This window comes from Salmo salar, chromosome 20 (assembly GCF_965601325.2).
Source record: "Salmo salar chromosome 20, fSalSal1, whole genome shotgun sequence".
Lineage (NCBI taxonomy): Eukaryota > Metazoa > Chordata > Actinopteri > Salmoniformes > Salmonidae > Salmo > Salmo salar.
The window spans coordinates 65,625,709-65,638,706 of NC_138310.1; the positions used below are offsets into that span (position 1 = coordinate 65,625,709).

The following is a 12,998-nucleotide window of genomic DNA, read 5'->3' on the forward strand; positions in this document are numbered from 1 at the left end:
TGGTTTTCATCTAAATAAAGAAGATGAGTATACACGTTCCCGCTGCGTTTTGGTCTAATCAGTACAACGAACGTGACAAGAGGTAGGGCTGGGAATTGCCAGGGACCTCACAATATGATATTATCACGATACCTAAGTGCCGATACTGTGATTTTATTGAGATTCGATGTTCCAAACATATTGTTCATCATATACAGTGCATTCAGAAAGTATTCAGACCGCTTGACTTTTTCCATAATCCTGTCTCTGAGCTCTATGGACAATTCCTTCGACCTCATGGCTTGGTTTTTGATCTGACGTGAACTATCAACTGTGGGACCTTATATAAACAGGTGTGCGCCTTTCCAAATCATGTCCAATTGAATTCACCACAGATGGACTCCAATCAAGTTGTAGAAACATCTCAAATATGATCAATGGAAAAAGGATGCACCTGAGCTCAAAGACTCATAACAAAGGGTCTGAATACTTATGTAAATAAGGTATTTCTGTGTTGTTTTTTAAAATACATTTGCAAAATAATATAAAACCTGTTTTCTCTATGTCATTATGGGGTATTGTGTGATTGATGAGGATTTTTTTTATTTAATCAATTTTAGAATAAGGCTGTAACGTAACAAAACGTGAAAAAAGTCAAGGGGTCTGAATATTTTCCGAATGCACTGTATCTGTCAGGCGTGAGCGTACTTGTGCTGAAGTCAGCTGCAGAAGGACAAGAGAGACACATGAGAAAACGAGTTTTGGTCAATCATGGAAATAAAGGTGCTGAAAACAAATTGTCTCCCTACTTAAAGAAGATGAAGAACAAGCTGCGATGGAAAAATACTGTTTTGGTGCAGGTACAGTCAATTAGCACAAACATTATATTGTGGTATTGTCAAAAATAATATCCCAATATGTAACAGAATCAATTTTTTCCCCCATCACTACTGAGAGGGTCACTGTTAGGACTGGCACAATTACCATATAAACGTGTAACTTAGGACTTTGGATGAAAACCATCATGAAAATAAAATAACCGCCATAACCATTATATATTAGAGGTTGGCCGATTATGATTTGTCAACGCCGATACCGATTATTGGAGGACCAAAAAAAGCCGATAACAATTAATCGGCCAATTTTTATATATATATTTCTAATAATGACAATTACAACAATACTGAATGAACAATGAACTCTTTTATTATAACTTAATATAATACATCAATAAAATCTATTTAGTCTCAAATAAATAATGAAACATGTTCAATTTGGTTTAAATAATGCAAAAACAAAGTGTTGGAGAAGAAAGTAAAAGTGCAATATGTGCCATGTAAAAAAGCTAACATTTAAGTTCCTTGCTCAGAACATGAGAACATATGAAAGCTGGTGGTTCCTTTTAAAATGAGTCTTCAATATTACCAGGTAAGAAATTTTAGGTTGTAGTTATTATAGGACTATTTCTCTCTATACCATTTGTATTTCATATACCCCTTTGACTATTGGATGTTCTAATAGGTACTTTAGTATTGCCAGCCTAATCTCGGGAGTTGATAGGCTTGAAGTCATAAACAGCGCAATGCTTGAAGCATTGCAAAGAGCTGCTGGCAAACGCAGTAAAGTGCTGTTTGAATGAATGCTTACGAGCCTGCTGCTGCCTACCACCGCTCAGTCAGACTGCTCTATCAAATCATAGACTTAATTATAACATAATAACACACAGAAATACGAGCCTTTGGTCATTAATATGGTCAAATCCGGAAACTATCATTTCAAAAACAAAACGTTTATTCTTTCAGTGAAATACGGAACCGTTTCGTATTTTATCTAACGGGTGGCATCCCTAAGTCTAAATATTCCTGTTTCATTGCACAACCTTCAATGTTATGTCATAATTACGTACAATTCTGGCAAATTAGTCCCCGCAACGAGCCAGGCGGCCCAAACTGTTGCATATACCCTGGATCTGCGTGCAATGAACGCCAGAGAAGTGACACAATTTCCCTAGTTTAATATTGCCTGAATTTCTTTTAACTAAATATGCAGGTTTAAAAAAAGATACTTCTGTGTATTGATTTTAAGAAAGGCATTGATGTTTATGGTTAGGTACATTCGTGCAACGATTGCTATTTTGTTAAATCATCCCCCGTTTGGCGAAGTTGTCTGTCTTTGTAAGGAAGAAATAGTCTTCACACAGTTCGCAACGATCCAGGCGGCCAAAAGTGCTGCATACACCCTGACTTTGTTGCACAGAACGCAAGAAAAGTGACACAAATCCCCTAGTTATAAGAAATTCATGTTAGCAGGCAATATTAACTAAATATGCAGGTTTAAAAATATATACTTGTGTATTGATTTTAAGAAAGGCATTGATGTTTATGGTTAGGTACACATTGGTGCAACGACAGTGCTTTTTTCGCGAATGCGCTTGTTAAATCACCCGTTTGGCGAATTAGGCTGTGATTCAATGATAAATTAACAGGCACCGCATCGATTATATGCAACGCAGGACAAGATAGATAACCTAGTAATATCATCAACCATGTGTGGTTAACTAGTGATTATGTTAAGATTTATTGTTTTTTATAAGATATGTTTAATGCTAGCTAGCACCTTACCTTGGCTCCTTGCTGCACTCGCATAACAGGTAGTCAGCCTGCCACGCAGGCTCCTCGTGAAGTGCAATGTAATCGACCATGATCGGTGTCCAAAAATGCTGATTACCAATTGTTATGAAAACTTGAAATCGGCCCTAATTAATCGGCCATTCCGATGAATCGGCCGACCTCTATTATATATATATTGTTTTGTTAAACAAACAGCTGACTAAATATGGGATGGCATTCGTGTGGTTGAGTCTGTTTCTGCGGTAACATGGAATCTTAACAACGTGATGAAACATTGTTGCTCCTTGCTGAAACAAGCAAGGTGTTGTAGCAAATGAGTATTTGGTTGCCTAGGCAACACACCCCCTTCCTGCAGCAGCAGCACATGCAGTCAGGAGCGAAGGAGAGGAGAAAATGTGCGTCTTTGCTATTCTAACGGTTATAACGGTGATCGCGATCATTTGACTGACCAATAACTGTCATCCAAAATTCCATGACCATCACAGCCCTAGTCACTGTGAGTGTTGTTTTGTGTGTAGTCAGAACACTGAGTTAGTCAGAACACTGAGTTAGTGTGCATGTGTAACGTCATGTTTTTAGTCCCCTAGGGCCAAGCATCTCTCATCTCTTAGAGGCCTGGATCTGTCTGCTCCACTTACCATCAAAGGGGAGGCTGAGGAAGGCTGCAGCAGTCCTCTCCTACCCCTCTGAGAGATTCTCTGGTCTGCTGGATATCCAGAATATCAAACAGTGCATACTCTGGTTTTAATGAATCCTTCATCCATACATTCCTCCTAGATCCTCCATCCATATCCATACATTGGTGTAGCTCCTCCATCCAAGAGGAATTCAAACACCCCATGATCCCAGTTGGGTCTGGTCGTCAATCTGAGATCATCATCATCTTGTACTGGGAAATATTTCCTTGTGGATTATTTGGCCAGCCTCACAAGATCCACACCTCAGTTGCACGCATGCACGCACGCATGCAAGCACAAACACACACACTCACAGCTGCCTATACAGGGTTGAGGATGAGTAAAGCCAGATGCCAACTGGGCTTATAAAATGCAGACATGAATCTTGGCTTGATCCAACAACTTAGTCTACAACACATCAAATATACAGTTATTAAGGTGTAATACAGCCATAAAATAGGATTAATAAACATTAATTAAAAGCCATATTGAAATAGAAGTTTCACTGTACATGCTAAGTGCTCCAAGGTGCCAACCAGCTTGTCTGAGAGGGAGCCCAGCCATTAACAGCTTAAGCAACACATGCTATTCAAACACCAGCTAAACTAAAGATAGCAGTCCAGCAACTAAGTGTAGGCTAGGAAGTGTGTTATAACGTTCTGTACATATGCCTATTCTTCTCAGAGAAGGTTGTAATGGAGGAGTCCTGGGTGAAAGCTCACTGCAGGTATGTCCATGCTGTTCAATATGAAGAAAGAGCACTGGCCATTGCGTCCTGATTTCAGCATGTTTACAAACAAACACAGCTTTAGTAGATAATGCTGGTAAGTGGTCAGCTATGATCTGAATGAAGATTATCCTATGATTCCCTGGCAACTGAGATTGGAGAAAAATCTCCACTCACATGATTGGCTGGGGTCGTCACCATCATATGACAGGATCCAGCAGAAATACAAACATAGACCTAGGCCTACATGATTGGCTGTAGTGTTGTTGTTGTTGTCATAATCACCACTCATAAGACTGTGCAGACAGTCACAGCAGGAACTAAAATGGTCCATGGAGAGGTGAGGCATAGCCTACGTCTGTGTCTGCCTCTGCCAATATTCTACTTTGAGATATTACTTCTTGGATGTCAAAGTTACCATTCATAGAGAGGCTAACCAGCATCACCAAGTGCAGGACTGCAAGCATCAACCTCCATACCGCTGATATATCTAAACACAAACCTCGAAATGGAGACGTTACTCCAAAAGCATTATGAATCAGACGCTAGCTTACGTGTTGACTCTCTCTGACATGTCATTTCCAACCTCCTCTCTCCATCTTATGGTGCAATCGGAAAGTATTCAGACCCCTTGACATGTCCCACATTTTGTTACGTTACAGCCTTATTCTGAAACGGATTAAATAAACATTTTTCCTCATCAATCTACACACAATACCCCACAATGACAAAGCGAAAATCAGTTTTTAGATTTTTTTCCAAATTTATTAAAAATAAAAAACAGAAATACCTTATTTACATAAGTATTCAGACCCTTTGTTATGAGGCCCGAAATTGACCTCAGGTGCATCCTGTTTCCATTGATCATCCTTAAGCAGTTTCTTGTGGTAAATTCAATTAATTGAACATGATTTGGAAAGACACACCTGTCTATATAAGGTCCAACAGTTTACAGTGCATGTCAGAGCAAAAACCAAGCCATGAGGTCAAAGAAATTGTCCGTACAGTTCTGAGACAAGATTATGTCGAGGCACAGATCTGGGGAAGGGTACCAAAACATGTCTGCAGCATTGAAGGTCCCCAAGAACACAGTGGCCTCCATCATTCTTAAATGGAAGAAGCTTGGAACCCCCAAGACTCTTCCTAGAGCTGGCTGCCTGGCCAAACTGAGCAATCGGGGGAGAAGGGCCTTGGTCAGGGAGATGACCAAGAACCCGATGGTCACTCTGACAGAGCTCCAGAGTTCCTCTGTGGAGATGGGAGAACCTTACAGAAGGACAACCATCTCTGCAGCTCTCCATCAATCAAGCCTTTATGGTTGAGTGGCCAGACAGAAGCCATTCTTCAGAAAAAGGCACATGACAGCCCGCTTGGAGTTTGCCAAATGGCACCTAAAGGACTCTCAGACCATGAGAAACAAGATTCTCTGGTCTGATGAAACCATGATTGAACTCTTTGGCCTGAATGCAAAGCGTCACGTCTGGAGGAAACCTGGCACCATCCCTACAGTGAAGCATGGTGGTGGCAGCATCAAGCTGTGGGGATGTTTTTCAGAGGCAGGGACTGGGAGACCAGTCAGGATCAAGGGAAAGACAAACGACGTAAAGTACAGAGAGATCCTTGATGAAAACCTACTCCAGAGCGCTCAGGACCTCAGACTCGGGTGAAGATTCACCTTCCAACAGGACAACGATCCAAAGAACATAGGAAAAACAACGCAGGAGTGGCTTCGGGACAAGTTTCTGAATGTCCCTCAGTTGCACACATGCATGCAGACCCAAACGTCGTTTGGGTCTTTGCGTGTCAAAAAAGATAGACGTCAAATAACACTATTTGATGTGTCAAATAACACAACATCTGTTTCAGTAGCTATATAGTTAGCTAGCTAACTATATAGCTAGGTGTCATCATCTTAAATAACCCTAATTTCCATCACTGTCAAAGACATACTTTTATTTTGAAGGAAAACTGCAAATTACACTATTGTGCCTAATCCTTATTGTGGCTAGCTTCACAACACATAACCCGGTGTGGTCGAGCCTCACTAGCCAGATGAAGCTAGCTGGCTGCTTATAACGTTAGCTTTGGGCAACAGGGTTAAGTTGCTGACTAGCTATTTATTTTCATGAACTGAAGTGACTACTTCGTGAGTACTTACTCACAAAGATTCCTAAATCATTGCTAAGAATAATGAAAATGACTGCAGGTTCTACTGGTCATTGTTTTCAGGCTGGTTGTATTGGTGCTAGCTAGGTGCCAAGCTAAAGCTAGCTACCCCAGAAGTTGTGGTCAAACAAATGATGCTTTATTACCAATGCAGTATTTTAAACACATCGTTCATGGCCGGTGTTTGCTTGTATGCAGACTTTTTTGTACAGCTTTGACAGTGCTACTGTATCTTTCTTGACACGCAAAGACCCAAACGGCGTTCCATAGTATGTATGTCGTGAAGCTAATAGCAGTGACGCTATTACTGCGTAACTCCGGTAGGGCAGCATCTGAAAAATAGCTCACTTGGTAGTGTGTACCGGTGCTCGACCAGTCGACGAAAGCCAACATCACCCACAACAGAAAACGGTTGATTGTCAAGTGCAATGAATTCCATTATCTTGGCTTTAATGGATTTCGCCTTTGAGTTGTCTCGCTGAAATGTTCTTACTCTTTCAAATGACTGCTCGACTTGTTGACTGCTCGATCCACACAGCAGACATTGTGGGCTAGTTTAGGAATGCTGTGTTGCACATATAGCGCAACATTTTACGTGGCGGAATGAGGTCAGCTTTGACATCGGTTTTGCACATCGGGGCGTTAAACTAGACATCGGCCGATACCGATGTTAGAATTTTTAGCTAATATTGGCCAATTCCGATATGTTCACCGATATATCGTGCATCCCTACCTGTAACCACACGGAATTAACCCTGTAACCACGCATAATTAACCCTGTAACCACGCATAATTCATGGTTAAAAAATCCAATTAAAGCAAATTCCGACGTGAAACTATGAGTATAGGTTGATATTAGAGGTTGACCGATTAATCGGAATGGCCGATTAATTAGAGCCGATTTCAAGTTTTCATAACAATCGGTATTTTTGGACGCCGATTTGCCGTTTTCTTTTTTTAATACACCTTTATTTAACTAGGCAAGTCAGTTAAGAACACATTCTTATTTTCAATGACGGCCTAGGAACGGTGGGTTAACTGACTTGTTCAGGGTCAGAACGACAGATTTTTACCTTGTCAGCTCAGAGATTCGTTTTTGCAACCTTCCGGTTACTAGTCCAACGCTCTAACCACCTGCCTTACATTGCACTCCACGAGGAGCCTGCGTGGCAGGCTGACTACCTGTTACGCGAGGGCAGCAAGAAGCCAAGGTAAGTTGCTAGCTAGCATTAAACTTATCTTATGAAAAGCAATCAATCTTAACATAATCACTAGTTAACTACACATGGTTGATGATATTACTAGTTTATCTAGCGTGTCCTGCGTTGCATATAATCGATGCGGTGCCTGTTAATTTCTCATAAAATCACAGCCTACTTCGACAAACGGGTGATGATTTAACAAGCGCATTTGCGAAAAAAGCACTGTCGTTGCACCAATGTACCTAACCATAAACATCAATGCCTTTCTTTAAAATCAATACACAACTATATATTTTTAAACCTGCATATTTAGTTCATATTGCCTGCTAACATGAATTTCTTATAACTAGGGAAATTGTGTCACTTCTCTTGCGTTCCGTGCAAGCAGTCAGGGTATATGCAGCAGTTTGGGCCGCCTGGCTCATTTCGAACTGTGTGAAGTCCATTTATTCCTAACAAAGGCCGTAATTAATTATGGCATAACATTGAAGGTTGTACAATGTAACAGCAATATTTAGACTTAGGGATGCCATCCAGTAGATAAAATACGGAACGGTTCCGTATTTCACTGAAAGAATAAACGTTTTGTTTTCGAAATGATAGTTTCCAGGTTCAACCATTTTAATGACCAAAGGCTCGTATTTCTGTGTGTTATTATGTCTTATGTTATTATATTATGTTATGTTATTAAGTCTATGATTTGATAGAGCAGTCTGACTGAGCGGTGGTAGGCACCAGCAGGCTCGTAAGCATTCATTCAAACAGCAATTTCATGTGTTTGCCAGCAGCTCTTCGCAATGCTTCAAGCATTGTGCTGTTTATGACTTCAAGCCTATCAACTCCCGAGATTAGGCTGGTGTAACCGATGTGAAATGGCTAGCTAGTTAGCGGGGTGTGCGCTAATAGCGTTTCAAACGTCACTCGCTCTGAGACTTGGAGTAGTTGTTCCCCTTGCTCTGCATGGGTAACGCTGCTTCGAGGGTGGCTGTTGTCGATGTGTTCCTGGTTCGAGCCCAGGTAGGGGCGAGGAGAGGGACGGAAGCTATACTGTTGCACTGGCAATACTAAAGTGCCTATAAGAACATCCAATAGTCAAAGGTATATGAAATACAAATCGTATATAGAGCGAAATAATCCTATAATTTCTATAATAACTACAACCTAAAACTTCTTACCTGGGAATATTGAAGACTCATGTTAAAAGGAACCACCAGCTTTCATATGTTCTCATGTTCTGAGCAAGGAACTTAAACGTTAGCTTTTTTACATGGCACATATTGCACTTTTACTTTCTTCTCCAACACTTTTTTTTTGCATTATATAAACCAAATTGATCATGTTTCATTATTTATTTGAGGCTAAATTGATTTTATTGATGTATTATATTAAGTTAAAATAAGTGTTCATTCAGTATTGTTGTAATTGCCATTATTACAAATAAAGTTAAAAAATCTGCCGATTTATCGGTATCGGCTTTTTTGGTTCTGCAATAACCGGTATCGGTATCGGCGTTGAAAAATCATAATCGGTCGACCTCTAGTTGATATAAAACCATCGACAGATGTGGAAAAGTGTCAATAGGCCTACTTTTTTAAAATACAGTAAAGTTAACAGCATTTGAGGATATTCGAGCCAAAATGTATATTTAAATGGCTGATATGTTGAGAGGAACAACAGCATTGCTTGTTGACATGATAAGCAAAGGTCTATTTCCAATTAGCATCTCCTCCTCACACTACTATAGAATCTCAGGGGAGTAACAGTGTTCTGCTTCTGGCAGGAAGGCAGCATTATTAGCAGGCTCAGCCTCCATCCCAGCTAAAGCTTGAGGACCGTAACTCGTCACCATATCAGGAGGTGACATCACAGAGATGAGTCACACACAGTGTGTAGACTATCAGTTGAGTGAGCATCACCACTAAAACCTTCAGTAACGATCTAGTATGTTCACGAAGCATTTATTACACTTCTAGCTACATGTATATGACCATCATAAACATGATTTTATAGCCAAAGTGAGACACAAAGAGAGACGCAATCACAGATTCCCAAGATAAGAAGTCTATTTATTGATGCATAGGCCTATGTTTTATTATAACACAAGACAATAGGGGCCATGTTTTGTAATCAAGTAGGGAAATACTTGGATTCCTGCACTTATGCACCACCAATAGATTGGGTAGGCTATAAAAACATGCAAGGGTATCTGTATACTAACTTGGACAGATTTTCACCCCACTGAAAGAAGACCAGCATCCCTGAGTCACCTCTTCTCTGATGACGTTGAGACTGCTGTTTTGTTAATGAAGCTGCCAGTTGAGGACTTGTGAGGCAAAAATAGACTACCACGTTTCAGAAGTAAGTTCTTTGTTTCTGGCCATTTTGAGCCTGTAATCGAACCCACAAATGCTGATGCTCCAGATACTCAACTAGTCTAAAGAAGGCCAGTTTTATTGCTTCTTTAATCAGAACAACATTTTTCAAACATGGGTTTTCTAATGATCAATTAGCCTTTTAAAATGATAAACTTGGATTAGCTAACACAACGTACCATTGGAACACAGGAGTGATGGTTGCTGATAATGGGCCTCTGTACGCCTATGTAGATATTCCATAAAAAAATCAGCCATTTCCAGCTACAATAGTCATTTACAACCTTAACCAGGTCTACAATGTATTTCAGATCAATTTGATGTTATTTTAATGGACAAAAAATATGCTTTTCTTTCAAATACAAGGACATTTATAAGTGACCCCAAACTTTTGAACGGTAGTGTATGTGTCTTTCGGAGGGGGTGTGTTAAAAGCTGAAGTCAAATTTCTGTTGGACCTTGTGTGCAATTGACCAATAAAGTGATCTTAATTGTAATCTTAGGGGCTTTGCTTTGTTGAGAATGAGAAGCCTTGCTGGATTCTAGCTCAGTAAAATCCAAAGAGTTATCTCTGCTTGACCATCATGAGTGATATCAACCCATTGAAGTCCAATTTTTTTCATCACAATCTATACTGAACAAAAATATAAAACACATCATGTAAAGTGTTGGTACCATGTTTCATGAGCTGAAATAAAAGATCCCAGAAATGTTCCATTCGCACAAAAATATTATTTCTCTCAAATGCTTGCATCCCTGTTAGTGAGCATTTCTCCTTTGCCAAGATAATCCATCCACCTGATAGGTGTGGCATATCAAGAAGCTGATTAAACAGCATGATCATTACACAGATGCACCTTGAGCTGGGCACAATAGAAGGCCACTCTAAAATGTGCTATTTTGTCACACAACACTATGTCACAGATGTCTCAAGTTGAGGTAGCGTGCAATGTCCACTACAGCTGTTTCCTTTTAATTGAATGTTCATTTCTCTACCATAAGCTGCCTCCAACATCATTTCACATCCGGCTTCTTCACCTGCGGGATCATCTGAGACCAGCCACCCAGACAGCTGATGAAACTGTGGGTTTGCACAACCGAAGAATTTCTGTACAAACTGTCAGAAACCGTCTCAGGGAAGCTCATCTGCAGATAGCGTTGTGTGGGCGCGCTGTTTGCCCCAAGGTGACGGTTGGGTTATGGTATAGGCAGGCATAAGCTACGGACAACGAACACAATTGCATTTTATTGATGGCAATTTAAATGCACAGAGATACCGTGACGAAATCCTGAGGCCCATTGTCTTGCCATTCATCTGCCGCCATCACCTCATGTTTCAGCATGATAATGCAATGCCCCACCCATGTCGTAAGGATATGTACACAATTCCTGGAAGATGAAAATGTCCCAGTTGTTCCATGGCCTGCATACTCACCAGACATGTCATCCATTGAGCATGTTTAGGATGCTTTTGATTGAGGTGTAGGACAGTGTGTTCCAGTTCCCACCAATATCCAGAAACTTCGCACAGCCATTGAAGAGGAGTGGTACAACATTCCACAGGCCACAAGTAACAGCCTGATCAACTCTATGTGAAGTAGATGTGTCTGGCTGCATAAAGCAAATGGTTGTCACACCAGATACTGACTGATTTCTGATCCATGTTTTCTGATTTCTGATCCATAAGGTATTTGTGACCAACAGATGCATATCTGTATTCCAAGTCATGTGAAATCGATATATTACGGCCTAATTACTTATTTTAAATTGACTGACTTCCTTATATGAACTGTAACTCAGTAAAATCTTTGAAATTGTTGTAAAAAATGCTGATAGGGCTGGACCACACAGGTGTGGACCTGGACCATAGGTTAAATGGATGCTGACAAAATGTAAACGAGTGAAAGTAGCCACACTTGTGACAGTAGCTTAATCTCAATTTCACACAATCCTTCAGTGATGGCAACGTTTCAGTTTGCGTGCAGTCGCTCTCCCGCCTACGGACGGACACTACGCTCGAGCGACCGGAGTCATGATGATGTTTGGGAGAGATGACCAGGAGGAGAATTACTGAGTAGCAACATATGCATTGATGTACGCACGTAAGCAGTATTTTAAACGCTATCCATCCAATAGACACATCCATACTGTATTCTATATCAATGCAATTACTGGTGATATGACGACAAAATATAAACCCTAAAGTAATGAGATTAACTTCACGCCTTGCTGGAAGGGGCATTGCTGATGGGTAGCTAGTTAGTTAACAGTTGTGAAAATTATACTTGTCCTAAGATTATGATAAAACAACTAGCTATATATCAAACAAAGTCATGTATTCTTAACTAAGAAAATGTTTAATCGTGTACACCATGGCAGAATATGTTAACAACATCCCTAACTGCGTGGCAGCAGCTAACCAGCCAATTCACATTAAAATACCATCTCATTCAAAAATGTTGTATTGTACAATCTTCCTTCATCCATCCACCTGCTACTGCCGAGGGAAGGACATGTACTGTACACAGTCCCTCAATGGATGGGGATTGTCACGGACGCACAGTCCACCTTTTTCCTGATTCGAGTATTTTATCAAATACCTGGCCTGAATAGCAGCCATTAGGAAAAACAGTAACATTAGCTTAGCCATCTTACCTGTAGAGCCCACGAGAAGGAAGGCTAAAATGATATCCTTCGCGTGGATCATTGCAACTCCTTGATTAGACCACGCAAATGGCTTAATAAAGATTGTGGACCCTGCAATATGTGGTTGTTCTTGATATTTTCAAAAACAATACATTTCCATATTGCTAGCTATTTATTTTTTGTATGGCAAATTGGTAGTATTTCTAGTGTATTATCGATGTAGTGGCGGCAGAAGATCAGCGCCTGCACACTGTTCAAAGAATGAGTGACAAAGCCAATGCCTCCATACACACATGAATTAATCCGCCCAGTCGGAATAACAAGGATTTGCTGTAAAATAGTGCGCCATGCGCAGTAGTCCGTGGACCTCATACCTTTTGATTCAAAATAGGTCGAACATAAACTAAAGGTCTATTCGAATCGGCATACCATTATTCAACATTTTGACGTATTCAAACTACTGTTGATTTCGGGAACGACTGCTTTATTAAAATAAAACATCTGTAAAAGCCTAAACATAGCAGGCATACAGCAGCTGAAGTTCAAGCAGATCAGATGGTTAGATAGACATGGTAAGATATGTCTATCTGTGAAGTCAA

The 12,998-nt window shown here is 40.4% G+C and overlaps 1 protein-coding gene across 8 annotated transcripts in view; it reads right to left on the minus strand.

Moving 5' to 3' along the window:
- The window catches only part of LOC106581152 (neural cell adhesion molecule 1-like), a 145,479-nt gene extending 132,807 nt beyond the window's left edge, over positions 1-12,672 (minus strand). For 6 of the 8 annotated variants that reach the window (XR_014381906.1, XR_014381907.1, XM_082966649.1 and 3 more), the window contains exon 1: positions 12,409-12,672. Coding sequence is in view for 6 of the 8 variants with exons in the window: in XM_082966649.1 (XP_082822775.1) it covers positions 12,409-12,460 (52 nt within the window). In the remaining 2 variants the exon portion in view is untranslated. The remainder of the gene's footprint in view (positions 1-12,408) is intronic. The other 2 variants (XM_014163013.3, XM_082966648.1) reach the window with 1 other exon arrangement.
- Between the last annotated feature and the right edge of the window lie 326 nt (positions 12,673-12,998).